Below are 27,875 nucleotides of genomic sequence, written 5' to 3'. Positions count from 1 at the left end.
TGAAAGTCAAGTGCTGGCATCGTAGGAGTTATCAGATAAAAAAGCCATAATAAAAAGTGGTCTAAAGTGTAATGAGTCACAGAAATGTAACATTTTGCATTTACAATTCTACAGAGAGTCATCTTTAAAAAAATTTGGTTGACTTTAAAAGAAGATAACAGCTTGTAATAATGAAACAAAATGAATTCTGAAAAGCAGCTTACCTGATTTATTTTTGTACAATGCAAATGTCCAAAGATATGTCATAAGTGGACCCATTTATCAAAACACGAATCAGTGTTTTTGTTTAACTGTCATGGCTGACTGACATGAAAAATAATTTCTGAGAGTGAGAGGGGAGGGAGGGAGGGAGGGGAAGAAAGAACGGGAGGGTGTGTGTGTGTGTGTGTGTGTGTGTGTGTGTGTGTGTGTGTGTGTGTCAGTCTAAGGAGCAGTGGGTTTTGCGGTCTCTCTGCAGCGTGTGACTGATATTCAGACTGAGTTTAGGACAGAGTTCAGGACAGTGTGTATGGTCCTCAGAGCCGGGACACCTGCGCTGTCAGTGCTGTGTGAGTATGGGACATATGGGACAACAGTATGTGTTGCAGCCTTATGCCTCGGTTATCTGCGCTTTGCTTGCAGCTCTCTTAACTTGTTGCAGCTGCATCAAACAAACTCTGTTCTCACAACGGAGAGAAATCGATATCGCTTTGCTTTGGTCCGACCTTGAACAGACAGAGCGCAAATCCTCGCTATGATTTGAGCCTGACAGATTTCTACTGAAAACGTTTTGCGTGTTTGAAGATTTCATTCATCCTATTTTTAATATTCCACTTGGCACTGCATCCTTTTCTGCGTGTTCTTTCAGTGGACAGCCTAATTGGGGCTGAGCGTGGCCCCGGAGCGGTTTAATGATGTAAAAGAGTCGGGCTGGAGTCAGTGCGGGTAAGCTGAAGCAGTGTACCTGGAAAGAGATACCCGGGCTCCCCATCAGCAGGCTGTTGTGCAGAGCGGCCGTGCGCGTCTCATTAACAGGATCAATTTACAACCAGTCAAACAAATAGGTCATTATTATCCATCACAGCCACGCTCTGCCTGCATGGATCCACCAACACGCATGCATGTGTTATCACAAGATGCAAATGACATGGTTACAGTCCTGTTGTGAATCTCTAGCATTGCAAGCAGACTGGCAGGCGCACATATCCAATCTCGGTTTTAAATATTTTAATTTTTTGGGATGTTCAAACTACTTTTCCAACTGGACACCAATTGGACATGAATATATATAGGCTATAAAAAACTCTTCATCCGTATAAATAAAAAAGAAAAGAAAAGACTATATTATTATCATTAATATCACGCACTCAACTTGTTAAAGCTAAGGAAAGATTAAGTAAACTCTAGCCTATAAAACATCCATGTGAACTTCCTCTATATCTGATTCCGCCTCCGTCACATTTACAGCGATTAAGGACACACAATACGTCCTCTCCAGTCCCATATCTACCGGGATCCTTCGGGGGGGAAAGTGGTCCTGCTTTTGGCCACCTGCCCCGCGACACCTGGTATCCGATACGGCCTATCTGCGCATGCGTAATAGCCTGCCAAAAATCCCAACGCTGTCTCGCTTGACAACCAATAGTGTTCCAATCTGTCCACAGATAAAGTCAGAGCAGCGTGGAGCGGAGTGAAGTGGAGCGGTGGATTTCGGACCCGAGCAGCACTGAACCAAAAAAACAACAACATGCCGAGGTCTTTCCTGGTGAAGAGTAAAAGGGCCCACAGCTACCACCAGCCCCGGTACCTGCACGATGACTACAGTGGACTGGACACTTTTCTGGCACACGAGTGCGCAGGTATGTTCATTTGTGCGTAATTACGCACAAACAATGTTCAATAACACCAGTAAGAGCGATTTGTCCCTGTGGAAATTATTCACATCCGATTTAATTTCCTCTATCTAAAAATAGACACCAGTTGTACAGTTCATCAGATTCATTGCTCTCCTCTGCTGTCTTTAGAGACCAAATCTCAGGAGGAGTTTGAGTCCAACTTGGAGCCGCAGGAGGACGTGGCCGGCGGCGCTGAAAGACTGTCCCCCGGGTCCAGGCTGCTGTCCCCGGGGTCACTGTCCTCCAGCTCCCCGGTGAGCTGCGGAGGCAGCGTGTGTGACAGATCCTCCGACTGTGATTTCTGGCGTCCCCCGTCTCCTTCCTCCTCGCCAGGTGTGTTTTCATCCAGACCTTTTCTTCAGTTGTTTTGAGAAGTGTCAGGAGAGTATTAAACGAGTCTCATGTCAGGCTTATCTGTACCTGTAACATAAGATCAGTGAACTTCTACTCTCCAATTTAAATGATAGTGTTCAATCCATATCGGCTTTATGAACATCTTTGAACATTTCCAGCACTGTTAATACTTTTTTGATTTTTATAAAGGAGAACCAAGATCAAGTATAGGCATGAACAATGTGTCAGGATTATCAAATCAAATAGGGGAATCAATGGATACAAATGTTATAACAGCCTACTTTTTCATTGACAATAAGACAAATACCTTGTCAGTCATCAGTCGTTACACTTCTTGCACACAGATGTCTATTTGTTAAATGTAAGATGCAACATTTTGATGCGGGGACTTGAGGGTTTCCTTGGTTTATTGTTGTCTAAAGTTACCATAACGCATGTCACCCCATTTCCAGTAAGGCCCAATTAACTTTCCAAATGATCACATTTTAAGACACGTCATGTACTGCAGATCGCATTCATCAGTTGGAATATCCACTCACACTAAATCCATATTAACTTCCAGATTCAGAGAAATGTTCCACTCCAGCAGCGGGGGACGGCCAACACTTTAATGTCCCGCTCTTTCCTTACTCCTGGACGGCGTACTCCGGCGCTGAGCTGAGGCATCTGGTTCAGGGCCCCTATCATCGCCACCTCCAAGGCCCCAGGGAGCCTCACATACCCGTCAGCGTCTACGGTGCAGAGGACAGCGGCGTCGAGCCGCTTTACGCACAGCGGGGCCCCGTGGCCGGATGCTACCAGGACTTTCCTTCAACGGCCCACCAAATGTGCAGGATACGGACTGGAGACGAGCTGTATGTGGATGTAAAACAGAAGCCCCGCGGTGCGGAGATCAAGTCTGAAAATGACCTAATTTGCTCTAACATCGACTCAAATGGATCCTATAAGTGCATTAAATGTTGCAAGGTACGTTAACCTGAAGCCTTAGGCCTGCATGACCCAAACCACAATAACCCATTTGTTTCTATATTATTTGAGGTTCGTGATATGTTACATATGATCTTAGTGATGCCCATTATAATTGAAATGTCATTTTAAAGATAACATGTGTGACCGGCTTCGGGATCAGTAGCCTATCTATTTCCCATGATTAGTTTGAAAGCTAAGTAAAAATGTCATCCGTGTTTCCAAAGGTGTTCTCCACGCCTCACGGGTTGGAGGTCCATGTTCGGCGGTCGCACAGCGGGACGCGGCCGTTTGAGTGCGAAATCTGCGGGAAAACCTTCGGACACGCAGTGAGCCTGGATCAGCACAGAGCGGTTCACTCGCAGGTAGGCCTCTGCAGAAGCCGCTACATTAACTCAAAGGCCCCGATCCTGGACAGAAAGGCCCCGGATCCAATGTCCCTAACCAGTCTGACCTTTTACTGTATTTGTGCAGTTAAATCTAGAGTTTTAAGGGACTCCCCACTGATCGGCTATTTTAAACGTTTTACAGGAAAGGAGCTTCAGCTGTAAAATCTGCGGTAAAAGCTTTAAGCGCTCCTCCACGCTGTCCACGCACCTGCTCATCCACTCGGACACGCGTCCGTACCCGTGCCAGTACTGCGGGAAGAGGTTCCACCAGAAGTCCGACATGAAAAAACACACTTTCATCCACACAGGTGAGACGCTGCTCAGACTGGCATCGATACATGCAAAAAAAACGACCCATTTGGTTAATGCCTCCCCGTGCGTAATGCTTATAAAATGTCTCTATAGGGGTGTCTCAACCCCCTTCTCTTTCTACAACTGTCCCATCAATTAAAGGCCAAAATGCCCCCAAAAAATAATAATAAAAAAAACAACTTTTCCCAACTGTGTGATCTCTCTGCCACTGCAGGTGAGAAGCCGCACAAGTGTCAGGTGTGCGGGAAGGCCTTCAGCCAGAGCTCCAACCTGATCACGCACAGCAGGAAACACACAGGCTTCAAGCCTTTCGGCTGCGACCTGTGCGGGAAAGGTTTCCAGAGGAAAGTGGACCTCCGGAGACACAAGGAGACTCAGCACGGACTCAAATGAGCACACTTCGACCCTTTGAAATCCTGCGCTTCGAATGTACTCGATGTCTTGCCCATATTCTCCCGAATGTTACATCATACAATTATTAAGCCTGAGATATTCTGGTTGATTTGATGGAAATAAAGTTTATTTATCGAGTGTGTTTTTACATGATTATTCAGCATTAAGCATTGCTTTCCAAAGCTGTATATTGTTAATAATTTATCAAATAAATTATCACTTTTAAAATGATCAGTTTCAGATTTGTACATTTTCCTATATGTCAGGGTTTAAACATTCGTTTTTGGGGCTGAGTTTTTTTTAAGTTAGGAATTGACTAACCTTAAACGTCAGTCTTTATTTCAGTATCGTAAATGACAGGAACACATTTGTCATCATTTAGACATGTTTAGGTTTGAATCTACAACAACACATTTTTTAGAACAGTTGTAAAAACCCTACTCCGCCTCCGTCCACTGATTGCAGGCACGTTGTGAGAAACGAGAAGCTGTGTTCAGCCATCAATCACGTCCCCAATCTGCACGGCAGCTCCAGCTTACATCTCCACTATTACATAGAAAAACGTTTTGTAGCGTGCGCCACCTGGTCAAAACCAAATATGTCCAGATACACGCATTGTTAACATACCCATATAACAAATGACATTATGGTGCCATAAAGGTCTGTGTGAAGGAAGTGCGTTTTATGACAGCAGCAGCTCCTCAAGCACAGCAACGAGCAGCGTGTCCACATGGCGTTCTCACTGGGAAAAGCTGGGTGTGATTTATTTGGCCGAGGAGAGGTTAAACACCCAGGGCTCTAAAACTTCAAGGATGTGATTTGCACACATCTCACCACAGATTGTGTACATACTGTATTGTAATGCTGCTACACAATATTGACAGTAAGTAAAACAGCCTGCAGACCAGCAATGCAGTAAGTATTCCCATCCTTTACTTAAGTTAAGTATAATCAGAAAAATACTTTAAGGAGGCTATTAAAAGCAAAAGTACTGTAGTGCTGTAGATGTAGAAAAATATGTGACTGATGTACAATTATATAATATATCATTAGATTATTGTTTCTAATACTTTGATTTTAAAAGCCAGGTTTACTGTTAGTAAAATAGTTGGTTGAGGTGGAAATACTATTTTTTTATCGGATTGAACAAAGATTATGTTCATTATGGATTCATCTGATCATTTTCTTCTCCATTAATGGACTGTTTGGTTTGTAAAAATTCTAACTTCACAATGCTTTGTTTTGGCCTACCAACAGTCCAAAACTCAACAATATTACAAATACAATGACAGTATTTAAAAGGAAAAGCAGCAAATAATCAGATTGAGAAGCGGGAACCATAACATGTTTTGCTATTCATTTTTGCATGAAACAATTATCAAAATAGTTCCCAATAAATCTTTGGTCAATCGGTTTCAGCTGTACTTGTAAATACTATATATTGAAGGGAAGTTTAATCTATGCCAAAACTAAAATCTTAATTTGTAAAGTAACTAGTGACTAAAACTGTAAAGTAATTGTGGTGAAGTAAAAAGCACAAAATATTTCCCATCTAAGAAGTGTAGTGGAGCAGAAGTAGATAGTGGCATGAGAGGAAAGTACCTCACGTTTATGCTAAAGTACAGTACTCGAGTAAAAGTACTTCGTTAGAATCCAATACTACTGTAGACTCCACTGCTGTATCCTAGATTAGGAGTAATCACAAACAATAAAGGGACATGAGCTGTGGTTTCAAAAGTTGTTCCAACTTTATTTGTTGAAAACAAACATTATAGAAAATAACCACATCTTAATTTAAATCATTCAGTCATCCTGAGTGTATATCTAGTATTCATATGTCCATGTCTGTGTGTGTGTGTCATTGTGCCGGGGCTTTAAACAGTCGCACTATATTCAGAAGGTCCTGCTCCTGTAGCCCGAGCTCCTCCATCAGTGTGTTCAAATACTCGGCTGATGCTGGCGTCTCCAGGGCTTCTCGCACCACCGGAGACACCTCCGACAACCTGAAACGCAAAGAAATTCACGATCACACACTCCCGCGCTGACGCCGGGCTATTGTTGTTACAGACACCAGACAGCAAATCAAAACATTTACAGTTACATTTTGTAGGTCGCGTATATCCTAAAACTGAAAGCTCACCTCCTCATCAGACAATGTGAAGTTATTATCAAGCTACTGCGTTCATATTGAAGCTGCTGAATTCCAACAGTAAATCTTCGCACAGCAGAGCAAAGTGCAATAAATACACCAGAACTTGTTGCGATGTTGTACTGTCTCCCCAGTCATTCATGTCCTAAGATGTCTTATGCTGACTTTAGGTTTCTCCGTTACACGTTTGTGTTGTGAAACAACACATTTTACCACTATGACCAAGACAAATTTCCCCTGAGGAACAATAAAGTGTAATGCATCCAAGTTGTGTCACGGGATCCACTACGCTAAGGTATCGAGTGCTGACCGAGAGTTCCTGTTGTTCTCAAAGAAAACAGACCTGCTGAGTCATATGGCTAACTTATGAGTAGACCCCAGATTGCTTCTTTTAAAAACCATGCCCCGGATTTAAAGTTGTGCTAGTTTGTACTCAGCACAGTCCTCCAGATCCAGATAACCAACCTCTACTCACTGCGTCCATATCAGCATCTTTGTTTTGAGTCTTATTGTATCGGATATGATGTTACAGAAGATAAGAAACCTGGTTATTCATCTTGGGGGAATAATTATTATTATTCTGCCGCAGGCTGAAGTCACATCTCTTTCCGACTCCACCTTGGCCAAGGAGATGATGATGATATATATATTCTTTTGGTCTTACAGGTTGCACTTACATGTAGCTCTTTGTAGTCTGGCTCATTTGAGTCTAATGTGCGTGATTCTCGCTGTTCTGTGTTTGCACCTTCATGGTTGAACACACTTATTGGAAGTTGCTTTGGATAAAAGTTGGGTCTCTGTAAAGTATGGAGTTCTATCTGCAGGAGTGTCCCGAGAGAACGTCAGTTACGATTTGACACTATAAATAACATTGAATTAAACAGTATCCAGGTTTCCGATGGGCTGTGTGAAGTAGTGTCGTGGCCCTGAACATCTCGGCCACTCATTTCTCTATGAACAGAATGTTCAGAAAACCCGAATAAGGTGTTGCCACAGTTTCCTGGTAGTGGAGCACCCCACCTGGCATATCCAGTCTTCTGAAGTCAGGATATGATAATAACACATGTGCAACTAATAACCGGGATACTCCAAAAACCTGCTCAAAACGGGGATATCCAATGACCCAAATCCTCCTCTAATACACCTCATGTATAAACCTGATAGAGATGACTGAGAATGAAGAAATGTCATTCTTAGCTAGTTGTACCTGATAAGCTGGCATCTGAGTGTCATTATGCCTGCAGGAACATGGAATTTCACATCTGTACAGAAATGTTGGGATCCATCAAATCAGCACAGACCACCACCCCAGAGTAAATTGTGCTTACCTCCAGCTCTAAATCCACTGTTTGCAACCTTCCACCTGATCTCAGTCACCTCTCTAACCCCCCCCCCCCCCCCCCCCCCCCCCCCCCCCCCCCCCCCCCTCCCCCCCTCCCCCTCTACCTGTCCTGTGTACCTGAGTGGAGGTGCGCTGCTGGTTAATCTCCGGTTCACCCCAGGGTCTAGAGTTGCAGGGGGGGCATCCATTATTCAGCTGGCCTGAACAATAGAGGCCAGACTAGCTCCACAGCTGCCATGCAGCAGATAGATAAGGCAGCACCCCAAATTATTCATGATGGAGGAATGGAAGGATGGAAAAGCTTGAAGTTAAAAGGGAACTAATGAAATCATATAGTGTAGCAGTGGGACCTGTGTCACAGAGAATAAATGTTTCTGGGCTGCTTATCAAAGGTAAAATAAAAACCAACTGTGAAGCCATCGAGTGGCTCATAATGCAACAATTCCCAATATCTAAATATATACAGGTGATTAAGTGGTTCATCAGTCAGATAAAATCTGTGGTTTTAAACATGTATCTCTCAACATTAACAGTCACCTACAATCAGGCCAAAGCCCCAGAGCACGGATAACCAATCGCCCCCCCCCCCCCCCCCCCCCCCCCCCCCCCCCCCCCCCCCCCCCCCCCCCCTCACATACTGCAGCTCGAATGCAAAAGATTACTGAGCATTTGTGTAGGACGATTATATTAAATCTATTTCATTCTAGCCTAACCATTTCTATGTTAGGCTATTTAAGGAAAATGTTTGCAGTCACAAGGCTCCCTTACTTTATGAGTTATAGATTTGTGTTACTTACTGCCCGTCATGCTGCACAACACTTGCGGTTTTCCTTTGTTAAGTTCAAGAGAGCTCACAATGTAAGTTATGATATTGATACAAACTGACTTGGGGCCACTGAGGGAGTAATAAATCAGAGTCACCCGGGCATCAGGTGAAAGTTTTCCCAGCCAGGGCACATTTTAAGTGCTCATTTTGCTTGGATGTATACAGAGGACACTGTGTGTCTGTGTGCGCGCGTGTGTATTTAACTTCGAGAGTGTACAGGGCTTCTTGTGTATGCCTTCTGCCCTGGATCACGGATCTGGAGAGGGGCAATCAGGTGGAGATAAGGCCATGAGACGTCCGTGTGTACTCAGGCGGGAGCAGCACGGAACTGTCCATGAACTGCCACCAGCACGCACACGCAAACACACACACAAACACACACACACACACACACACACACACCCACACCATATGGCATGGGCTAGAAACAACGCTGCACCATGTAGCATCTTGCCAAAAGCACCATGAAGCTGAAAGTCCGTTTGAAAAAGTGTACATGTTTTCTTCTTTGAATGAGGAACAGAAGCTGTTGTGTCACTTTGATTTATCAATCTGCTAACGCAACAGAAAATGATAGCATAACATAACATTATGTCAGCTTTAGATCTGTATTTGTTTATTTCATATTCATGTTCAATATGTTTGTTTGTTTATGTATGCATCAACCACCAAGGCAAATTCCTTGATTTGGCAATAAATCTTTTTCTGATTCTGATGTGCATAACTGATTTTTGTTTACCTGATGGCGTCTCACACACAACAAAAAACATGTATTGCATAAGAGTGTGGTGGCTGTCCATTTCAACTTCAATTATATCACTTTGCTTTAGATTATTCATTAAAGGCTACATTTGATGAAGAAAACATCTTGCGCGTGCACACACACAGACACACACACAGACACATGCACAAGTGCACACACAGACACACACACAAACACACACAGACACACAGTAAAGAACAGTGGTTTCAAGTTTGCCGACTCGGTGTATTCCCCGGGAAACAATGAGCCTTGATTGCCCTGTCATCTCTTTATTCTCTCTCACGACTCTCATCAAAAGCTGAGGAGTAGACAGTCCAGCTGTCATGGGGCATCCTCTTAACCCTGAAGTAACACATTCACACACAGACACACACTCTGAACTTACAGATGGAGCAGCACAACGGCGATGAGGGTCCACTCTGCAGTTTTGTGGATGATGTTGGTGTTGCTGAACCTGTGGTGTTGAGACAAAGACATACAGAGTTATGTTAAGAACCTGTGTGTATGTGTTGCTGATCAATCTAACCACAAAGGGAACATGCACATCATTTTAGGCAGGAGCAACCTTCTCTATTGTCAGGTGTCAAAAATCAACTGATTCTGATGACGAGTAAACTAGGTAAACAAACTGGGCACAAGGCCGGAGCGACCGCCACAAACACCGGCTGCAATAGTACAGTGATGTATGCCTCAGTGACAGCGCTCTGTTTGTTCTTTGGTTCAAGCCTTTTGTCAGCACGTCCACTGACAGCAGAAAAGAGAATTCCTGGAAGCAGGACTCTGGAGGTGTTACTCACCACACAGTGATTTAATAGCCCTCCTGCTGAAAACAGCCTAATCAGCCAATGGGAACACAGAGTACTTCTATGGCAGGAAATGTTCAATTCTGGTGCAAGTTTGAAAGATTTTTTTCTTTTTTTCTTTTAAACAAACCACTTTACTGACTTCTACTGGATCATGTACTGTATGTATGTATAAACTGAAAATACTTTAAAAAAAAGAAGAACAATGGTGAAAGTAAGAAAAGGGATTTATTAGCTGGGGCCGACTATGAGGTGGTGACTGAAAAGTCTGTGAGTCTAGGTAACCGATTAGATTGGCGTGCGTCGTCGTTTCCAAAGCTCTCCGTTTGGGCCCGTCCAGACTGCAAAGCCACCTCGGAGTTTTTTAAAACCTAAACGGGGTCAGCAGTGTTTTCAACAGTCACCATTTTAGAGGCCCTGAAACGCTGAAGCAGTGTGGACGCTGGGCGTAAATGTAGCAAAATATACTTTATGGCAGAAGTGCTACAAGACCGGTCTATATGGTGGGGGAAAATGTGACTTTAATAAAAAAAACAAGATAGGGCACTGTGTTTGCACAATAGCCTACATTAGTGGTGACAGCAAGAAGTAGTAATAGAGGAGTCACCCCATGGCCATTGGTCCCAGTTCAAAAAGATATTTGTTTTCAAACCAAAACTTAGTGGTGTTAATGTGGCCTGTATGTCCAGCTGTCTGTCCTTCCATTGTCTCGAGAACTGTTGATTCGATCTACTTGCCGCTTGCCTAGTTTATTGCTGGGTATGAACAGGCCCCTTTAAACCCGGGCACTGCACTAGTGTTGCTAGTGCACAAAATGGCACAAACTAAAGAACATGGTCAACATACACAGGTGTTTTTTTACTTATATTGCCTTGTTCTCAGGACGCGGGTGTTGGGGGGCGTTTACATGCTTGATTAAGCTCCCTTGTTGCGCCTGCCTGAGTGGGATAAGTTGTTTCCTTGTTGATTAGACATTTCACAGTAGGAAAATAACAGGTGTAAAAAAAAAAAAATATATTAACAATGACTGAATTCAAAATTCTACGTTTGCTGCGTCAGTTCTCCTGGTAGTGTGCACTCTGGTTCACTGTGACCGCTCATTTAAATAAAACAAAGCCACCAGTGCGTTACCTGCTGCGACAAGTCTAACTCCATCCATTATATTAATATCTCAAGCAGAGCAGTGTGTTTTTTTCAAAAATGGCCTGACACTTGAAAATAGCATGGCAAAAAGTCCCATGTACGATACACTTAACCCAGGTGTCTTGTACATGTGACTTTTTGCCATACTATTTTCAAGTGTCATGTCAGAAAAGCACACACCAAAACTGACCATTCAATGAATGCATCTGTGGGATGTTGGGTTAAAGACAAAAATCCTCATTCACAGCTAGCTGACATTTTGACTCATTGAAAAAAAAGCAGGTTCTTTGTTAGATTCAAATGTCCCAGTAAGCCAGCATGCACAATATTAAGGCCCTGGAACTAACACACACATACACACACACAATATATTTCCTGTTCTGTTCCTGTCCACCTGTAGAAGGCACCAGAGTTCTTCATCAAACCTTCCCACAATGTTGTGGAATGTATCCATTAGAGAGAGAGAGAGAGAGAGAGAGAGAGAGAGTGTGTGTGTGAGTGTGTGAGTGTGTGAGTGTGTGTGTCCTTATGCAAGCAGACCTGCAGAGAAGAGTGTGTACTTGTGTGTGCTGCACTGACCTGAATGTCTTAACCAGGTTGTTCAGGTCAGTGGAGAAGTCGCTGATGGTGAGACTCAAAGGACCGACAATGTTTCTGAGACTGCAACACAACAAAGAGACAAACAGATGAGGGGCAAAGAGAGACAAACAACAGAAAAGTTTTCATTTTTACTGACGACAAACGTGTGCTATCAAAAAGGAGCTAGAAGGGTTCCAACTGACTAAATAACGAGTGTGTAAACTTAAGTTTATCTCACTAGTGTTTAATTCAATTCAATTTTATTTAGAGTATCAAATCATTACAAGACTCATCTCAAGACACTTTACAGATAGAATAGGTCTAGACCGCACTCTATAATTTACAAAGACCCAAAGATTCTAGTAATTCCTCCAAGAGCAAGCATTTAGTGCAACAGGTGGCGAGGTAGAAAACGTGGGACAGACCCGGGCTCTTGGTAGGGGGTGTCTGACGGCCCACACGTTAATCAGCACACTCACTTCCGCATGGTAACCTATGTCGGTTTGCAAGAAGCTTGGTGCTTGGGTGAAGCGTATACTATATGCTTATTGTTGTCACATATTCATTTTGTGACAACCTTGAAAGTATCTCCAGTTTTCACCAGCTGTTTTAATCCTGTGGAACCGCCCTTATGTGTTAATGTTGTAAATCATATGTTTTGTAAAGGAAAATCCCGCTCTCTAATCTAGTTTATAACATTTACATTTATTAAAGAAAACTAACGTTTTATCCTAAATGGTGATGCTATAGGCAAGAGCAGAGTGCAGGGTTTTCCTTTTCCCCCCCCCCCCCCCCCGAGTCATCAGAAGGACTGTTGGATGTGCAAATTGTTTCTTTGAAAAATGTTGTAATGTTAAAAAATGAATAAAAATCGTTAATCATGAAAAAATAAGCACACTCAGTTGAAAGACACATGCGCGCGCGCGCACACACCCACCAGCTGGTTAGCTTCTCCACTGTGATGCGTTTCTGGATGAGGTGCTGAGCCTGAGAGTCAACGAGCGGCAGAGCTGGGTCCTCTGTGCTCTGGTCCTGGACTGTCACCTGCTGGGGGAACAAAGAAGATGTGTGAGTGTTGGAGAGCAGACCTCAATACATACACACACTAACTGTCCAAATCACATTCCACAGCTGCGATTCTCAACCAGGGGTACTTGTACCCCAGGGGTACTGAAGCAGTTGCCAGGGGATACATGGAAAAATCATAGAGTGGCTCAACTAATTTGAAAAAAATATATATAAATCATGATTTAATAGGACAAACAAATGCCCATATCAACACAAAGTCAACTGTTAACACCTGAACACTACATGTTGTTGTTGAAAGTGTGTGTGAAAACTGGTCAGCAAATGAGCACAGAACTTTAGCTTGAAAGTAATTAAAAACAATGGTAGAAATAAATAATGAAAAGGTAATGACTCAATTGTTGAAATTATTAGTTTTAGCAATGGAGAAATGGCTCAAATAGTTAAAAGAAGATGTAGTCAGCCAGCGGCTGAAATAGTTAACTGAAAGTAATACATTAAAGTAACGCTAATGAATTTATGGTTGAAACATTCAGCTTCATTCAAAGTAGTTGTAGCTTGGAAGGCTAGTATTAAGAGGATTGCTGACAACAAAAAAAAACTTAAAATGAACAGTTCAATTGTATGAAATAATTAACAATATTCCCTGTTAAATAATGAATAGTGGTATGCATTTAGAACATAGATTGTGAATTGATGAGGGAATATGCAAGTTCATCTGCCAGGGCTGTGGGGGAACCATTTGTTTACACTCTATATTTCTATATAGTGCCTCCATGTGGCCATTGACTGTTACAACAAGGTAGGGCTGGGCGATATATCGATGCTGTACCGATATCGCGACATGAGAATTGATATTGTCTTCGATTTTGGTAAGACCTGGTTTTACAGGCTGCATTACGGGAAGTGGTCTCATTTTCGGAACTTACCAAACTGAACTAGATGTTCTATTGTTTACCTTTACCAGTGAAATCATGCACCAATAGTCAGCCATACAATATCCTCACAATATCGACATCGAGGTATATGGTCAAGTTAATCTCATCAAAATCAGTGAGCCAATAAGCATGTAGCACGCTTCTACCAAGATCTAATAGTGCTTATGATCTAAGATCTAAATATACGTTATTCCTGAGACAGGGCTCATGTAGTAGTAGCTAAAAAAAATAAAAATAAAAAATAAAAAATTGTGCTGTAATGTGTAGTGTTTTTTATTTTTTGTGATCAAATTTTTTAATTTTTCTGTAATGTATAATATGGAAATTTGCTTTTGTTTGATGAAACTGATTCAGGAACCGTTATCAAAGTCACAGTATTTATATCAAAACATTTTGAACAGATCCCATCCCTACTTAATTCACAACCCTCCTCTCTTTTGCCTTTTCGCCTCCCTCACCTGGTTTCCATGCAGCTCCTTGGCCTCCTCCGGTAGAATCCAGGTCCCTTTATAGAACTCCCTGACTCTAAGCTCCAGCTGTTGGGTCTCCTGCCGCAGCGCCTGGTAGTCTGGAACGGCGGCAGACGCTCTCTTCTGCACCCCAGCACCAACCCATTCTGCATCCTCATTGGTCACGTCATCCTCCAAGTCGTCTTCATCCAGCTCCTCATCTTCCTCGACGACAGGACAGCCTAGGGAATAGTAAGCGCCGTACAGGAACTCCAGGGTTTTGTCAGTGCTCCAGTCCTTCAACGTTCTTCTCAGGCACTCAAGGAGATTGAGCCGGATGGAATGGGGTTTGGCTCGGGCAGCGTGGTCCTTGAGTAGGTCTTGTAGCCCTGCTGCTCCTCTCTTGCTCACACCCACCTGGGTGATGTTGAGGCCTGGCTGGCTGCTCGATGCTGTGTCGTGGCCGTCCTGAATCGTCTCGATTACGGTTGAAGCAGGGAGAGGTTTTCTTTCCTTTGAGCTGTTTGAGTCTCCACACGGAGGAGAAGTGATCCGATTTGTGTGTTCTGCTTGTGTGGCTGTTGAGTCGACAGGTGGGGGAGCAGGTTGAGTGACTGACTCCGACAAGCTGCACAAATTCAGTTTATCTGTAGCCTCTTCCACACTGTGTTGGTCTGGCACCAGCTCTCCATAAGGTCTGTCTGTGTTTGAGTTCAACTGTTTTTTAGCATCAGTCCCAACTTCTGTTTCACAAGAAAGTGACTCCTGTCTATTCTTATCTTCTCTCTTTTTCCCCTCCCTCTCTGCAGCCTGACCCTCAATCCCCTCTTCCTCACCCTCCCTCCCCTGTTTCTTTCGCCTCTCCATCATCCCTCGATCCCCTTCATCTGTGTGTTTAGGCAGGTCGCCCCAGTGCACCCTGGGTCCCTGCCGCTGGGAAACCACGCTGGAGACAAAGTCCTGCTCCTCTTCAACGTCGCTGCTTTCATTGCGGCTGAGGGCGAACCCAGCAGAACCCTGCCGGGAGCTGGGAGGGTCCTCGGGTGGAGCGGCGAGAGGGTCCTCAATGTCATCCACTTGTAGACGCCTCTCCAACAGCTTAACCTCCTCACCAGAACTCCCGCTGGACACACATGGGTTACACTGAGCTAAGTCCTATTCACACAATACTATTATCATCAGTGGACCTCCTGTGATTTATGAATTACCTGCCACGTCTGTGGTCTCGATTGGCGCATTCACACGGGAGAAGTGAAATCTGCCTTTCCCTTGAATTTACTGACATTATCCCTGACATTTCATGATTTCAATGCTCTCTTTTAGAACTTTCATTTATCATTGGCAACGCAGCCAATACAACCCCAAACACAGATGTTGATTTGCACGGGCCTAATGTTGTCACACAACCAGTTTTTGGCCTATTAGAAGGTCATTTGCCGCGGAATATTTACTTTACAAATTTCAGACGTGACAGATTGGCACGGGATTAAGATCACAGACACCCTCCGAAATCATAACTAATACAAGTTCTAAGTGATACAAGTCCTGTATGCATAGGACTATCTTTTATAAAACCTGTCTTAGAGTTAGAAAATCAAACAATCTAAAAATGTTTAAGAATGTAATGTATGATATAAATTACTCAGAACTAAAACAAATTACATTCTCTGATAGTATTTTTAAATATGAATTATTTAAACACTCAAGCAAATACCTACCCATCTCTTTTCTTCATCAGTTTAATGTCTTGAGGACTGTCAGTGAGAAAAAAAGTTAAACACACAGTCTTAGAAAATTAAAATATGCAATGATCAGTTGATAGTTAGTGGGACAGCACACATACCTCTCATGTTGCCTGAGCCAAAGAGGTGTGTTTGGGAGTTGTAGCTCAAACTCTTTGGAGGCTTTGTAGCAGAAGTTACTACAAAAACACTAATCACAAAAGAGAGACGCAAAGACAATCTTTATTTTGACCTTTTGTTCCAAAAAAATGCATACATTTTTTTTTTTTTTTATTTAGCAGCACTTACCTTGCGCTCTGTGATGTCGTACACCTTATTGGTCTTAGTAGAAATTCTATACTTTTGAATTGGAATCTATAAAATGAACAGTAGCACTGGGTTAGATTAGAAGCATGAAACACCAGAGACACATTGACGTTAATTACTTGCATAGGACAGTAAAGACTGATCTAAAAGGCTCTTACCTTGCCCAGTTTATTTGAACATATGGGATAACCACACAGTTTGGCAATGGATCTCTCTTCTAAAGCATCTTTGTAATTAGCAGGCGTGATAAACCTTGCCTGTAAAGAAGGTAGACAACAACAGGAGAAAATAAGTTTGTTTCCATTGTATTCTTATAATGCTCAGTGAATTAAACCAAAAAGCCAAATAGGTAGTAGCTCAGACCATAGGGAGTTGGGTTGGGAGACAGAGGGTTGCTGGTTTAAGTCCCAGTACAGACCAAAGTACAGGGTGTAGATCGGTAGCTGAAGAGATGCCAGTTCACCTCTATAGTCTACTCTAAAAGACTAAATATTCATATATATATATATATATATATATATTTAGTCTTTTCCTGGTTTTAAAGGCTGCATTTTAGTAAAGTGATGTCATTTTGTGATGTCATTTTTTGAACTTACCAGACTGTTCTAGCTGTTTATTTGCCATTACTCTCTTAGTCATTGTATTCACATTATTAATGATAATGTATCTCAAATGTAATCGTGAAAATATTTTGTTAAAGCACCAATTGTCAACTCACAGTATCGACATTGAGGCATTTGGTCAATAATATTGACATATCTGATTTTCTCTATATTGCCCTGCACTACTTCCATGTGTCTCGGAAACATAACAAAGATGGGAAACAGGATTCCATTTAAAATGTTAAATCATTTCAATTTTGGATGTTGACAGACCCATATTCTATAGAATAGAAACACCGTCACAGTCAACGTGGTAAACGTGGTATAATAGTCGATGGAAACAGATTGCAAATGTAAGTGTCCAGATCAACATTAAAAGTAGCTAGGTGGTGACATAAAAGTAAAAGACCAGAGTAATGCCAGAAATAACATAGGAGCAGGTAGGCATTTCTGTTCAGGACTTTAATACATTGACAATCTCAAAGCTTGTTTCATGTCTAGCACATGGCTCACATATGTTAGATATTTAGGGTTGAGCTGTGAACTGAGGCTTCTGCCAGTCTGCTGCTAAAGTGAACTCAGGTAATACATACGCAGTCAACCAGGAAGTCTTCAGCCACGCTGTCCTCCAGAAGACGCTCCACTATCTTCAGGGCTCTTCTCTCCAGGTCCAACTTATCCCTCAGCATCTCTGTCACTACCGCTCTCCTGACACAAGATAGATATAGCACACCCATTAGAAGAAGTGTTGGTGTGGTTACTTGTTGACATTTATTATTAATAAAGTCGAGTAAGACACAATGTGAAGGTGCGCCTCATCCAGGTAATCCAAGATTACAAATCGCTTCTATTGGACTCCCTCCAGATTGCTTAGAATTGGTCTGAAAGACATGCCAAATTTTTTATATATATATATATATATATATATATATATATATATATATATATAGATATAGATATAGAAATGTAAGACTGAGGACGGTTAATTTCTTTATGTCCTATGGTCCTGTGGTTTGGTCCAGGACCAGGATACATGATAACCGATGTTGGCTTGCAGGGACCCAGGTTGTATTCTTACCCAAGAATATTTGTTCTGGGAGATGGGCCAATTCTTAGCGGGATGGATACGCACATAAGAAGCTGGGTCCAGACTATTTTGATGATCTGAGTCAGACAGATTGTTTTAAGAGGATGGAGGAATGAAGGGGTGCCATCAACCCAGGAGTGGGCTTGTGAGATGGCTAGGGTGGCAGCATTTGAAAAAAAAAAAGTCATATAAACAGTTTGCCAGATTGAATTTCTACACAGGACAATAAGGAACGTACTTGAGCTGTCTGGTGGGCTCCTAAAAAGCTTTGTGCTGTGAAGAACTGCATACAATTTGCTTATTGTGTTATTACATATACACACACACACACACACACACATACATATATATATATATATATACATATATATACATATATATACATATATATATATATAGAGAGAGTTTGGATTACATTTGTCTATTTAGTTATTTTATTTTATTGAATATTATGTTATTATTTCATATTGTCTTAATTTCGTCTAAGTAAGTGGTGATGACGATTAGCTGTGTGTGGGTGGGTGTATTTATGTTGTGAGTTGTATGTTCTGTATATATATATATATATATATATATATATACTATTATATAGTATATTAAGACTGTTAATCTTTAAAAAAAAACATTATTGTGTGAAAAGGTGGATTTGCTGGACATTAGTATACAACTGTAGCATCCAGTGACACACCTTCTTGCTTCTTCTTCAGCAGCCAGGGCTTTGATGCGCTTCCCACCTGCCACACAAACAACAACATGATTCCAGGGCTAATAGGACTCCAAAAGATTCCCCACTGAAGATCTGTCTATGACACTAGTTAGAATAATTTCATTATCAAGAATAGACAAGACACCGATGAAGTTATATATCGAAGTTGGTTGTTACTTGTGAGCACAAGGAGACAGTTTCCACACTACAGATTAGTAAAGAAAATGCCTAACTTAAGCCTCAAACAGTTATTTATGTATGAAATACAATCATAATACAGAGTTGATGACATCTCCCTTGCATGTTCTTTTCTCAGCAACACACCGTGTTTTAGACAAGTTAGCCAGTGGCTCCATGTTAATTGAGATTACTACTCCTGAAATTACTAATTTAATCTGGACCTGGTCCAGTGGGGTCTGCTTTTGGAAAGAAATTAGTCCTTTCTCCTTTATTGCATTTTCACAAAGAGAATAATGCTTTCACAAATGTGAAAGTGGGGTTGAGACGGCTTTTCAAGCAGCTTTACCCAAACTGCGTAACATGCTTTCACAACAACAGATGCAAAAATCAGAGAATAAGTTCCCTTTAACGTTAAAATGAATTGCCAAATCGTAAGCTAACTTCCGCGTCTGTTTGGAAAGCCTAATGTCGATATGAAAGAACACTTTCTTAGGTGAAACTAACCTTTTTTAGAGGTTTTATCGGAGCCTCGGCTCCTTCTCCTCTCCTCGGTCTCCATGGTGTTTCCGTTTTCTACTTGCTTCTTCCACTTTGACCTATGACATGTTTCATTCTACGGCAAGCCCAAGCGGACCATCGCGTCGTCTCATCATTTCGCGTTAGCGTGGCTAAGGTGGGTGTCTACCTTATTATTGTCCTTTTTTTATCACTTTTATTTCGGTTACAGCGCGCGCTGTGTGGTCTTTGTTTGTACAGCTGGACGGCACATGAAAAGGTTTGTTTTCAGTCGAACGGCTAAGCTAATTCAGAATTATATACCAGCGTTCATGTTAACGTTACTTTCCTCTGTTCGGCTTTATTGCACACACAGGCAACGGCTTATTATTGGACATTGACTTACATATAAATGACGAATTAACTCAATTACAGCTGTGGGAGTTTGTTTTCACTTGTTTTTTAATTAAGAGCCAGTTAATACGTGTACATTATTTTGACATGAAGTGTCCTGTCTGACTTGTGCGTGAAGATAAAGCCCGCCTGCAGACAGCAGGGATGGCTCTGGAGCAGCTCAGTGATGTGGTCCAGAGATGTGTGAGTGCCTTTCGTACATGGATCCACACCTTCCACGTTTTACTACTATGACTTGGTTCTTCACATGTACAATGTTATTCAGTGCGGTTACTCACTTGGTACAAGTGATCTCAATGTGAATAACAATAGTGGTTCCTCCTTACTAGATCCATGCACTTTCCCAGACAACACTGGCCTCAGTCTGCTCCATTAGTTTAAAAATAGTAAGAGACATCTTTACAGGCCATAGTGTTGCTAGTGTCTTTGCTACATTAAATTAGGAAAGCCTTGAATATTAAAGGATATTTCACTAATGGTTAAAAGACTTTAGGACTGCATCTAACAATTATATACATTAATAACTGACTTGTAAATTAACTGCAAACCTTTAAAAGGTCAGAAATTGTGATAAGTGTTGCTCCCAATTTGTCACATCCTAAAGTGACATGTAAAGTTTACTAATTTGTCCAAACAACAGTCCAAAACCCCAAATGTATTTACTTTACAAATGAACTAAAAAAGAAAAAATTCTCCCATTGAGAAGCTGGTCACTGTCATTTTTTGAGCTTAAGAATGACTTCCTCATCAATTTGCTGCATTAAAATGCCTATATTTTGTCTTTTTATCCCTCCATTTGTCTCTCTTTCACACAGCAAGCCCTCCCTGAAGACAGCTACACCACCGAGGACCATGACGTATTCACGATTTCTGGGCGGACCTGCATCGAGGAGGGAAACAGCGCACAGGTCCTCAGTATTGTCCTGGATGAAAAGAATCAGGTACTCAGAGCTCACCTGTTTTTTCAGCACGTTGACTCGTGTTTGCTGCACGTCGTACTGCATTATCACCCTTCTATCCCTCTTTCTGTAGGACATAGTGAGATGTATGGGTTGGAATCTGCTGCCTCCCCTAATCCAGGTTCTGCTGAAGAAAGAAGACAAGAAGCTTTCTCACTGCCTAGCCATTTTCAACCACGTGCTACAGGTCTGCTCATCTGCTCAACAGTTAACCACAATCACAAGTTTAGATTATAATATTTAAGATAAAACAGTAGTTGGAATTCGATACGATCCACTGACAGATCTAGCCGTGTGTAGATGCTTGCGCGTTGGGATTTTTCTTTTAAGGGTTTAGGTTTTGGTTTCCCAGACTTGCAGACCCAAAGAGCTGCTGATTGGCTTGTTGGAGCAGCTGGAGCAGGATGACCCTGACACCATAGCAACAAGCCTCCATCTGCTGTTGAACCCTCTACAGAAAGGTGAAGCACATTTCTTTGAACATGTTCTCCAATATACTTACTAAAGGGGGGGGGGGATTCAAAATTGAATGTATTCCGATTTTCTTTTGCAACAATTTCTTTTCCTATATATACATCAACATTTTTAAAAACTAATAATTCCCCATCAAATTTTCTGTTTATGAGGTACCGCCAGCAGCGACTACCTCATTTATGTTTCCAAAGCAGAGCAAAAGTAGAAAATGCAGAACATCCATGTTATGTTGTTCTTTACAAAATGAAAAAATGTCAGACTGATTGACTGACATGTTACATGCGGTTGCTTTGAAAAAAATACTTTTTAGAAATGTCTCATGATATATCGTCTCTAGAATTGTATTATTCAACTGTTCAACTGTGCCCATTTGATTTGCATTACGATTCTAGACGTATTACAAATCAAATCGGCGGCCATGTATCGTGAAAGAATCGAATCGGGACAACAGCTTATCGTCCCAGCCCTAATCCTTACATTAGAACTCAAAAACAGAACCATTTCTATTTCTTCTGTGCCTTCTTCTCAGTGCTGCTGTGCCTGGGCAGCCGTAAGGCGTCGTCCCTGGGCATGACCCTGTCCTCTGTGCTGGACCAGGTGGCCAAACTGCCTCTTCCTCACACCAAGGAGCAGGAGGAGGACGACGTCTTCTCGCTTTGTCGCTGCTGCACCGATCTGATAGACTTTGTCAAGCCTTTTGTCCTCGAGGCCAGGCAAAACGTCCTGAACACTGAGGCACAAAATGAGAGTGAGCAGGGCGGGGATAACGAGGACGAGCTGCAGACAGAACTGCTAAAGTTGTGAGTGAGAACATTTACATTCACAACTCGGACGTACATAGCAATGCTGTGAGACAGAAACCTTGTCTCTCCATATTTCCTTTTCATTTTGCTTTCATAAATCAATGGTATCGGTCCCCCTGTACATCTGTCTGTGTGTATTACACATATTTAAACAGTGACAAAGCAATTTTGCCGGTAAGTAGGTAGGAAGGTAAGTAGCTCCACAAAATGGTTTCAAATGAGCCTTTTCTCATTTCCTAAAAAAACAATGGTTTTAACCATACAGCATACCTGACAGATACAAAATGAAATACCTGCAGGATGAAGATGCTGAGGTTGACTTCTTGTCTTTTTCTGTCTTAGCTGTATGAAGACTCTGCGTCATCCTCTGCTGGAGGTTCAACTCAAGGATCCGGACACTCTGGCTGTGTCTCCCCTCAGGAATTTTGCCACAGAGATTTTGGTACAGCTAATCCATTCACCATAATATTCTGGAAAGAGCTGATGCTGCCTTGTAACTTTAGTGCAAAGGTTGTGATGGGGCCTGGCCTGCAAATTGGACTTGTGTGTGTTTTTGTGTGTTTTACAGAACATCCTCAGTGCCATCGGAGAGTCTGTCCCCAGTCTTGTGTACCAGCCTCTGTTGAAAAGAAAACAGGTTCCGGGTTTTCTGGAGGAGGAGGTGTGTTATCCTAAAGAGTCTTTGGCCAGCCTGGCCCACCTGGTGTTTGTCCATCACCTGGCCGCGGATACGTTCCCCAGTGTTTTTAGGTAAGATAGGAAAAAAGTATTCTCATAAATTAGTAGGACACTGATGAGTTTCTTCCAGAGGTGGAGAAAAGTACTGAAACATTGTACTCAAGTAAAAAAACAATACTTAGATGTAAGATTATGAAAAAAAGGGAAAAAATTATCAAAAATAATCTTCACTCAACATATAACTTGAATAGAATAATGATAAAATAATACTACACAAATACTTCACTTCAAAACATAATCAAGTACATTTTAAATTACAGATTTTAAAAACAATTTGAAAAATACACAACAAAACTACTCAACACAGTAATGTGAGTAAATGTATTTTGTTACTTTCCACCTCTGGTCTCTTCAATCGTGGCTAGAAATTAGCACTGGACAACGCTGCTAATTGATTTATACAGTTTGACCACAAATAATATTGAGAATTTAAATGCGTTGTTAATCCTCCGGACTCTCTGTGTTCACAGTCCTGTGTTCTGTCTTCGGAGTAACATGGAGCACATTTGCCTCCTCCTGTCCAGGTGAATACAAGACCCACTATTGTTGGTATCTGTTCTGTGTTGTTGATGTCAGCTGACTTTCATAAAACAACTCATATGATGGCAGAGTTTGGCAAACACGGTATTTGTTTGGTACATTATCACTCAAATTGAGTTTTTAAGCTTCTGATATCTATATATCTATATATATAGATATATGTGTGTCATTGATGTTGGATGACAATGAGGAAACTCAAACTTTGAAATGGAAAAAGGTTGCTCTGCTTACTTAAAGTTTACATGGCACATTGGCCATTTAAACTGCATGTTGATATTGATAAAAACACAACTCAAATTTAATCTTTCTTTTTTTAAATATAACTGCCACACTGAATAATTACAGACTTGGATCTTACGGTTCATGTTTGGTGTGTGCTGTTGAATTTGAGCTGAACCGCACATAACTTCTTTTTTTTTTTTTTTATTCTATTTGGTTGACAGAACCGAGGAGTTCCGGATACAGAAAGGACTGGTGAGTAAAACTGAAACCAAAGAACTAAAGATAAAGAGTTACAGGCTGTGACTTTGTATTGTGGTTTGCAAATATTTGTCAGGGGATGAAGTGACAAAAGAAAAGAAAGCAGAAACAAACGTTTCTTGTGGCATGCAATACGTTTTCAGCTGTTACGAAAAATAGTCTTGTAAGATGTTGTTTTTAGAGTTTTGTAGTGTGACGGTGTGTTTGTGTGTGTGTGTGTGTGTGTGTGTGTGTACAGGAGCTGTATGAGAAGAGTCTGGTGCGTGTGGAGGATTGCAGTCTGCATGCAGATCTGCTGGAGATCAAAACCTTCCTCACAGTCCCTCAGGTGAACCCAGGCCCTGATATGGAGCTCAGCTCGGACTCTGCTGTGGTTCTCCCGGTGTGATGCCTTGATGATGCGTGGTTGTTGATTTCACCGTTTGTTTTTCAGAACATGGTGAAGGTGATGACGATATGTCCGAGGCATGATTTGGTAAGTCTTCACCTACGGTAAGTAGATAGTAGAGCCTGACCAATAAAGGATTTTTAACACCGATATCGATACAAATAATAAAAAATTGGATATTCCGATATATCGGCTCATATACATATTTTTTTTTAAACCGATCTACCTGCCATTAGTTATTTGTAGTTATTTATGAGTCCACACTAAGATGATATGATAAAGCAGTTTAAAAAGAAACTTAATTCAGATAAATTAATATATATATCGGCCATTATAAATGCCAATACCGAAGGTTTGGATTATGCCTAATATCTGCCCACCGATAAATCGGTCGGGCTCTAGAAGATAGTATAGACACATTGTGCAAAAGTAACAATAGCTGGGTTTAAAGGGCGTATTCGTATCATTTAAATTCCATAGGTACTGGACTTATCAATGACATATTTTGACTTGTACTGTATATGTATGAAAAATGAATGATGTTTGAAAATCAATATATGTACTTCTTTGTCAACAGAGAACCAGAGGTCTGAAGGTGTTGCAGCTAAGCATTGATAAGTTTGACACCGAAGCCAAGTACAATCTTTTCCAGTAAGGCCCCCCCCCCCACCACACACACACACACACAACCGTCTCTCTGTCCCACCCTCCAGCGTACTGACAGTTACTGGTCGTCTTGTTTTCAGGTACATGCTGAAAACCAGTAATCACTCAGGAGTCGAAGGCTACGTCATCAAAAACATCAAGAACCAGATAGACATGGCCCTGCAGGTGAGATGGCATTTTAAATTCCTTGCTGATTTTTCACAAGTTCTGATGCAGTAACTAAAAGCTAAATGAGTGTCTGTGTAGAGCGGGTTGTAATAAAAAATGTCTTGTATGGGCGCCTGGGTAGCTCACCCGGTAGAACAGGCACCCATATATAGAGGTTAACTCCCCGACGCAGCAGCCGCGGGTTCGACTCTGCCCTGCGGCCCATTGCTGAATGTCCTTCCCTTTCATGTCTTCAGCTGTCCTATATAAATAAAGGCCTAAAATGGCCAAAAAATAATCTTAAAAAAAACCCAAAGATGTCTTGTACAGTGAAAGTCTGTCTGTCCTCAGCCTGGTAACAGTAACGCCTGGTTCGTGGGAGCTCACCTGCTGCCTTTGCTGCGTAAAGTTCTTCGTCTGCCAGACGGCCCAGAGACCGACCTCCTGCATTACCTGGACAGGTACACACACACACGCAAACACACACAAATGGCAGGAAACAGGGTGCATGAACAAGTTACCAATCTATCCGAGTACTAACTTACCTGACGTGTAATAATGAAGAATGTCCCAGCCAAAGCCAGCTTTCTTCTCCTGACAGCATCATTTGAAGTTGATGTGCTAAATGAATACTAAAGTGTGAACTAAAGTAGGTTTAATTACATACATAATACACATTTGGGGTGGCAGTAGCTCAGTCCATAGGGAGTTGGGTTGGGAACCGGAGGGTCACTGGTTCAAATCCCCGTATGGACCCAAAAAGTTGGGAGCGTGGATTGGTGGCTGGAGAGATGCCAGTTCACCTCCTGGGAACTGCCAGGTGCTCTTGAGCAAGGCACCGTACCCCCCCGACCGCTCAGGGCGCTGGTTCAGCTGGCAGCCCACTCACTCTGACATCTCTCCATGTATAGTGCATGTATAGGTCCTGAGCATGTGTGTGTATTTCAGGCCTGTGTGTGAGTACTAACAAAAAGTGTGTACACAGAGTGTAGTGCAGTAATTTCCCCATTGGGGACTAATAAACAAATTATCTTATTATCTTATCTTATAAAGCTAAAATGTAACGAAGCATTGTTATGCGTCAAAATAAAAAGTATGAAAAGCCATTTCCAAATGAGTTGCCAAAAAGCTAATCAGCTCCGTCAAAGCTCTCTCTGTATTTCTCAGTGTGACTACGTTTACTAAATGGTGTAGTCCGGCAGCTTTAGTGCGCAAAAGCTCGAGTGATGCGATTTACGTCAGCAGCGTTCAGCTTTGAAGACGAAGAGGACAGAAGCATTGCAAGATAATTACCTCTTCTGAAGAGTCCATCATGTTTTAATCCTCCGTGTCCTTCTTGATTTGACTGGTTAAACACTACTAGCAACTGCGTGGAGGGGTGGGGGTGGTACTCCCACAGCCACGGGGGAGACAGAAACCAAGCATTATATCTTAAAGCCAGATTGTTTTTTCAAATTACTGCTTCCAATGTTATCTTTTTGTGTTGTTTTAAACAGAGTCATGGAGTCCCTGAACTTGCTGCGTTACCTCGTCATCAGAGACAAAGTGACAGACAACCAGGTGAGTGTTGATCCAATCCTGTAAATATCAGGGAGCAACCGTGACTGATGGTTTGATGCATTTTTTTTCTGCAATTAAGCTACCGGCCATTATCTCAGAAGATGGTCAGAACAACATCCAGCAACATGGTGCATCAGTTACCTACACTCATGTTTTCTTCTGCTGTTGTGATCTTGCAGACGGGGATCTGGACAGAGCTGTATAAAATAGAGGATACGTTCCTGAAGCCGCTCCGTGTTGGAGTGAACATGTCCAGAGCTCACTATGAGAGGGAGCTCCACAACACCATGGCGACCAACAGGGCTAAGGCCAAAGGTCAGGCCAGCACACTCAAACCACTCACTAATATAAAAAAAAAAACTCTCTTGGAATAACAGCCTTTTTCTTTTACAGAAATCTATGAATAGTTCATATATTAAAAAAAATATATATAATAATTAAAAAAAGTATAGTTTAAAAAAACCTGCATGATTGCGTTTTCCCACAGAGGAGTCTGTGCTTTCTGTGTCCGTTGGCGACGAGAAGCTGCCGAACATGACATCAGAGTCCCAGATTCAGGTCAGTGACGTTCATGTTCATATAACAAACTGGATTTGTACAGCGCCGACCTGATTGAATTCTGATGTCCTTTCAGGCTCTGCACTCAGCCCTGCACACGTTTGACATGATCGAGAGCGTGTTGGTGCGAATAGAGGAACTCACCGAGGTGAAGGAAAATCTTTAGACCGAGCCCATCAGTTTTACTACCAGAGGTTGTCATCGTCTCAGGGCCTAGCAAACAAAAAAAAGCCTCTGACTGTTCCACCTGTTTTACTTTGTTAATGAGCAGCATCAGCTGTGGATACATTATTTCAACAGTTAACAAGTCACGCATTGCTAGTGTGTTTTTTACTTTTCAAGTTTTCAGCAAGTCTGCTGGGTACTTTAAAATGTTGCATACATCGTCTATAAAACATTCAAATATTGACTAGAAACTTTATATTGCTTCTGTAATAAATGTTCAAACTCTTCAAAGTGCTGTCTGGTTTGTTCCATTAAGTGTGATGTTTTCTGTGGTAAAAACAAAGTTGTGGTTTGGTTAATTCTGGAGAAGGCATCTGAAATGTGCCTGCAGATTATTGGGTACTTCAGTGTTATGATAAATTAAATTTATGAAGCAATTTAAGAACTAGGCACCAATGTAATTACAAGGCTATTAGTTAAAAGTGGTCATAAAAGTTTCAAGTGTGTGAGTAATTACAGAGATGATTAATGAAAACTAATTTTATTTTTACTTTCAGTA

The 27,875-nt window shown here is 41.8% G+C and overlaps 3 protein-coding genes across 6 annotated transcripts; 2 read left to right on the top strand and 1 right to left on the bottom strand.

The window, feature by feature from the left end:
* Positions 1–371: 371 nt before the first annotated feature.
* On the bottom strand, positions 372–19,630 carry rpap2 (RNA polymerase II associated protein 2). Of its 2 annotated transcripts, none has more exons than XM_034887628.1 (13): positions 19,434–19,630; positions 18,732–18,777; positions 17,550–17,664; positions 16,513–16,611; positions 16,337–16,402; positions 16,150–16,238; positions 16,025–16,060; positions 14,316–15,429; positions 12,831–12,940; positions 11,894–11,974; positions 9,754–9,822; positions 6,136–6,291; positions 372–419 (listed from the first exon to the last, which is right to left on the bottom strand). In XM_034887628.1, exons 1-12 carry the CDS (start codon positions 19,486–19,488, stop codon positions 6,147–6,149), a joined length of 2,025 nt encoding a protein of 674 aa, XP_034743519.1. In that variant the 5' UTR covers positions 19,489–19,630; the 3' UTR covers positions 372–419; positions 6,136–6,146. The 2 variants fall into 2 exon arrangements, with proteins under 2 accessions (XP_034743519.1, XP_034743520.1); XM_034887629.1 differs by having other exon boundaries at positions 12,831–12,937.
* Positions 1,127–4,449, top strand: LOC117954114 (zinc finger protein Gfi-1-like). 2 transcript variants are annotated; one of them, XM_034887635.1, is made up of 6 exons: positions 1,127–1,838; positions 1,953–2,207; positions 2,791–3,194; positions 3,422–3,559; positions 3,726–3,891; positions 4,110–4,449. In XM_034887635.1, the coding sequence occupies exons 1-6, from the start codon at positions 1,727–1,729 to the stop codon at positions 4,286–4,288; spliced, it is 1,254 nt and encodes a 417-aa protein (XP_034743526.1). In that variant the 5' UTR covers positions 1,127–1,726; the 3' UTR covers positions 4,289–4,449. The 2 variants fall into 2 exon arrangements, with proteins under 2 accessions (XP_034743526.1, XP_034743527.1); XM_034887636.1 differs by having other exon boundaries at positions 1,133–1,838; positions 2,004–2,207.
* glmna (glomulin, FKBP associated protein a) lies at positions 19,357–27,411 on the top strand. 2 transcript variants are annotated; one of them, XM_034887634.1, is made up of 19 exons: positions 19,357–19,602; positions 19,957–20,021; positions 20,654–20,779; positions 20,871–20,984; positions 21,150–21,258; positions 21,801–22,071; positions 22,417–22,516; positions 22,643–22,824; positions 23,283–23,336; positions 23,796–23,826; positions 24,071–24,160; positions 24,266–24,307; positions 24,798–24,871; positions 24,967–25,051; positions 25,385–25,494; positions 26,530–26,593; positions 26,773–26,908; positions 27,081–27,151; positions 27,228–27,411. In XM_034887634.1, exons 2-19 carry the CDS (start codon positions 19,983–19,985, stop codon positions 27,315–27,317), a joined length of 1,788 nt encoding a protein of 595 aa, XP_034743525.1. In that variant the 5' UTR covers positions 19,357–19,602; positions 19,957–19,982; the 3' UTR covers positions 27,318–27,411. The 2 variants fall into 2 exon arrangements, with proteins under 2 accessions (XP_034743525.1, XP_034743524.1); XM_034887633.1 differs by having other exon boundaries at positions 25,370–25,494.
* The last annotated feature ends 464 nt before the right edge of the window (positions 27,412–27,875 follow it).

This window comes from Etheostoma cragini, chromosome 12, assembly GCF_013103735.1.
Source record: "Etheostoma cragini isolate CJK2018 chromosome 12, CSU_Ecrag_1.0, whole genome shotgun sequence".
Lineage (NCBI taxonomy): Eukaryota > Metazoa > Chordata > Actinopteri > Perciformes > Percidae > Etheostoma > Etheostoma cragini.
This window is presented reverse-complemented; position numbering and strand designations above follow the sequence as displayed.

What these genes read in the sequence shown, in the direction of transcription:
- LOC117954114 (XM_034887635.1), top strand. Translation starts at nt 1,727, where the DNA reads ATGCCGAGGTCTTTCCTGGTGAAGAGTAAAAGGGCCCACAGCTACCAC. An exon ending in TCTGGCACACGAGTGCGCAG is followed by an intron (nt 1,839 to 1,952) that starts GTATGTTCATTT and finishes ATCTAAAAATAG; the next exon opens with ACACCAGTTGTACAGTTCAT. An exon ending in ACAGAGCGGTTCACTCGCAG is followed by an intron (nt 3,560 to 3,725) that starts GTAGGCCTCTGC and finishes AACGTTTTACAG; the next exon opens with GAAAGGAGCTTCAGCTGTAA.
- rpap2 (XM_034887628.1), bottom strand. Translation starts at nt 19,488, where the DNA reads ATGGAGACCGAGGAGAGGAGAAGGAGCCGAGGCTCCGATAAAACCTCT. An exon ending in ACGACATCACAGAGCGCAAG is followed by an intron (nt 16,239 to 16,336) that starts GTAAGTGCTGCT and finishes TTTTGTGATTAG; the next exon opens with TGTTTTTGTAGTAACTTCTG. An exon ending in AGGAGCTGCATGGAAACCAG is followed by an intron (nt 12,941 to 14,315) that starts GTGAGGGAGGCG and finishes TTGTTCCCCCAG; the next exon opens with CAGGTGACAGTCCAGGACCA.
- glmna (XM_034887633.1), top strand. Translation starts at nt 19,983, where the DNA reads ATGGCTCTGGAGCAGCTCAGTGATGTGGTCCAGAGATGT. An exon ending in GCCAAGTACAATCTTTTCCA is followed by an intron (nt 24,872 to 24,966) that starts GTAAGGCCCCCC and finishes TCTTGTTTTCAG; the next exon opens with GTACATGCTGAAAACCAGTA. An exon ending in CATCAGAGTCCCAGATTCAG is followed by an intron (nt 27,152 to 27,227) that starts GTCAGTGACGTT and finishes ATGTCCTTTCAG; the next exon opens with GCTCTGCACTCAGCCCTGCA.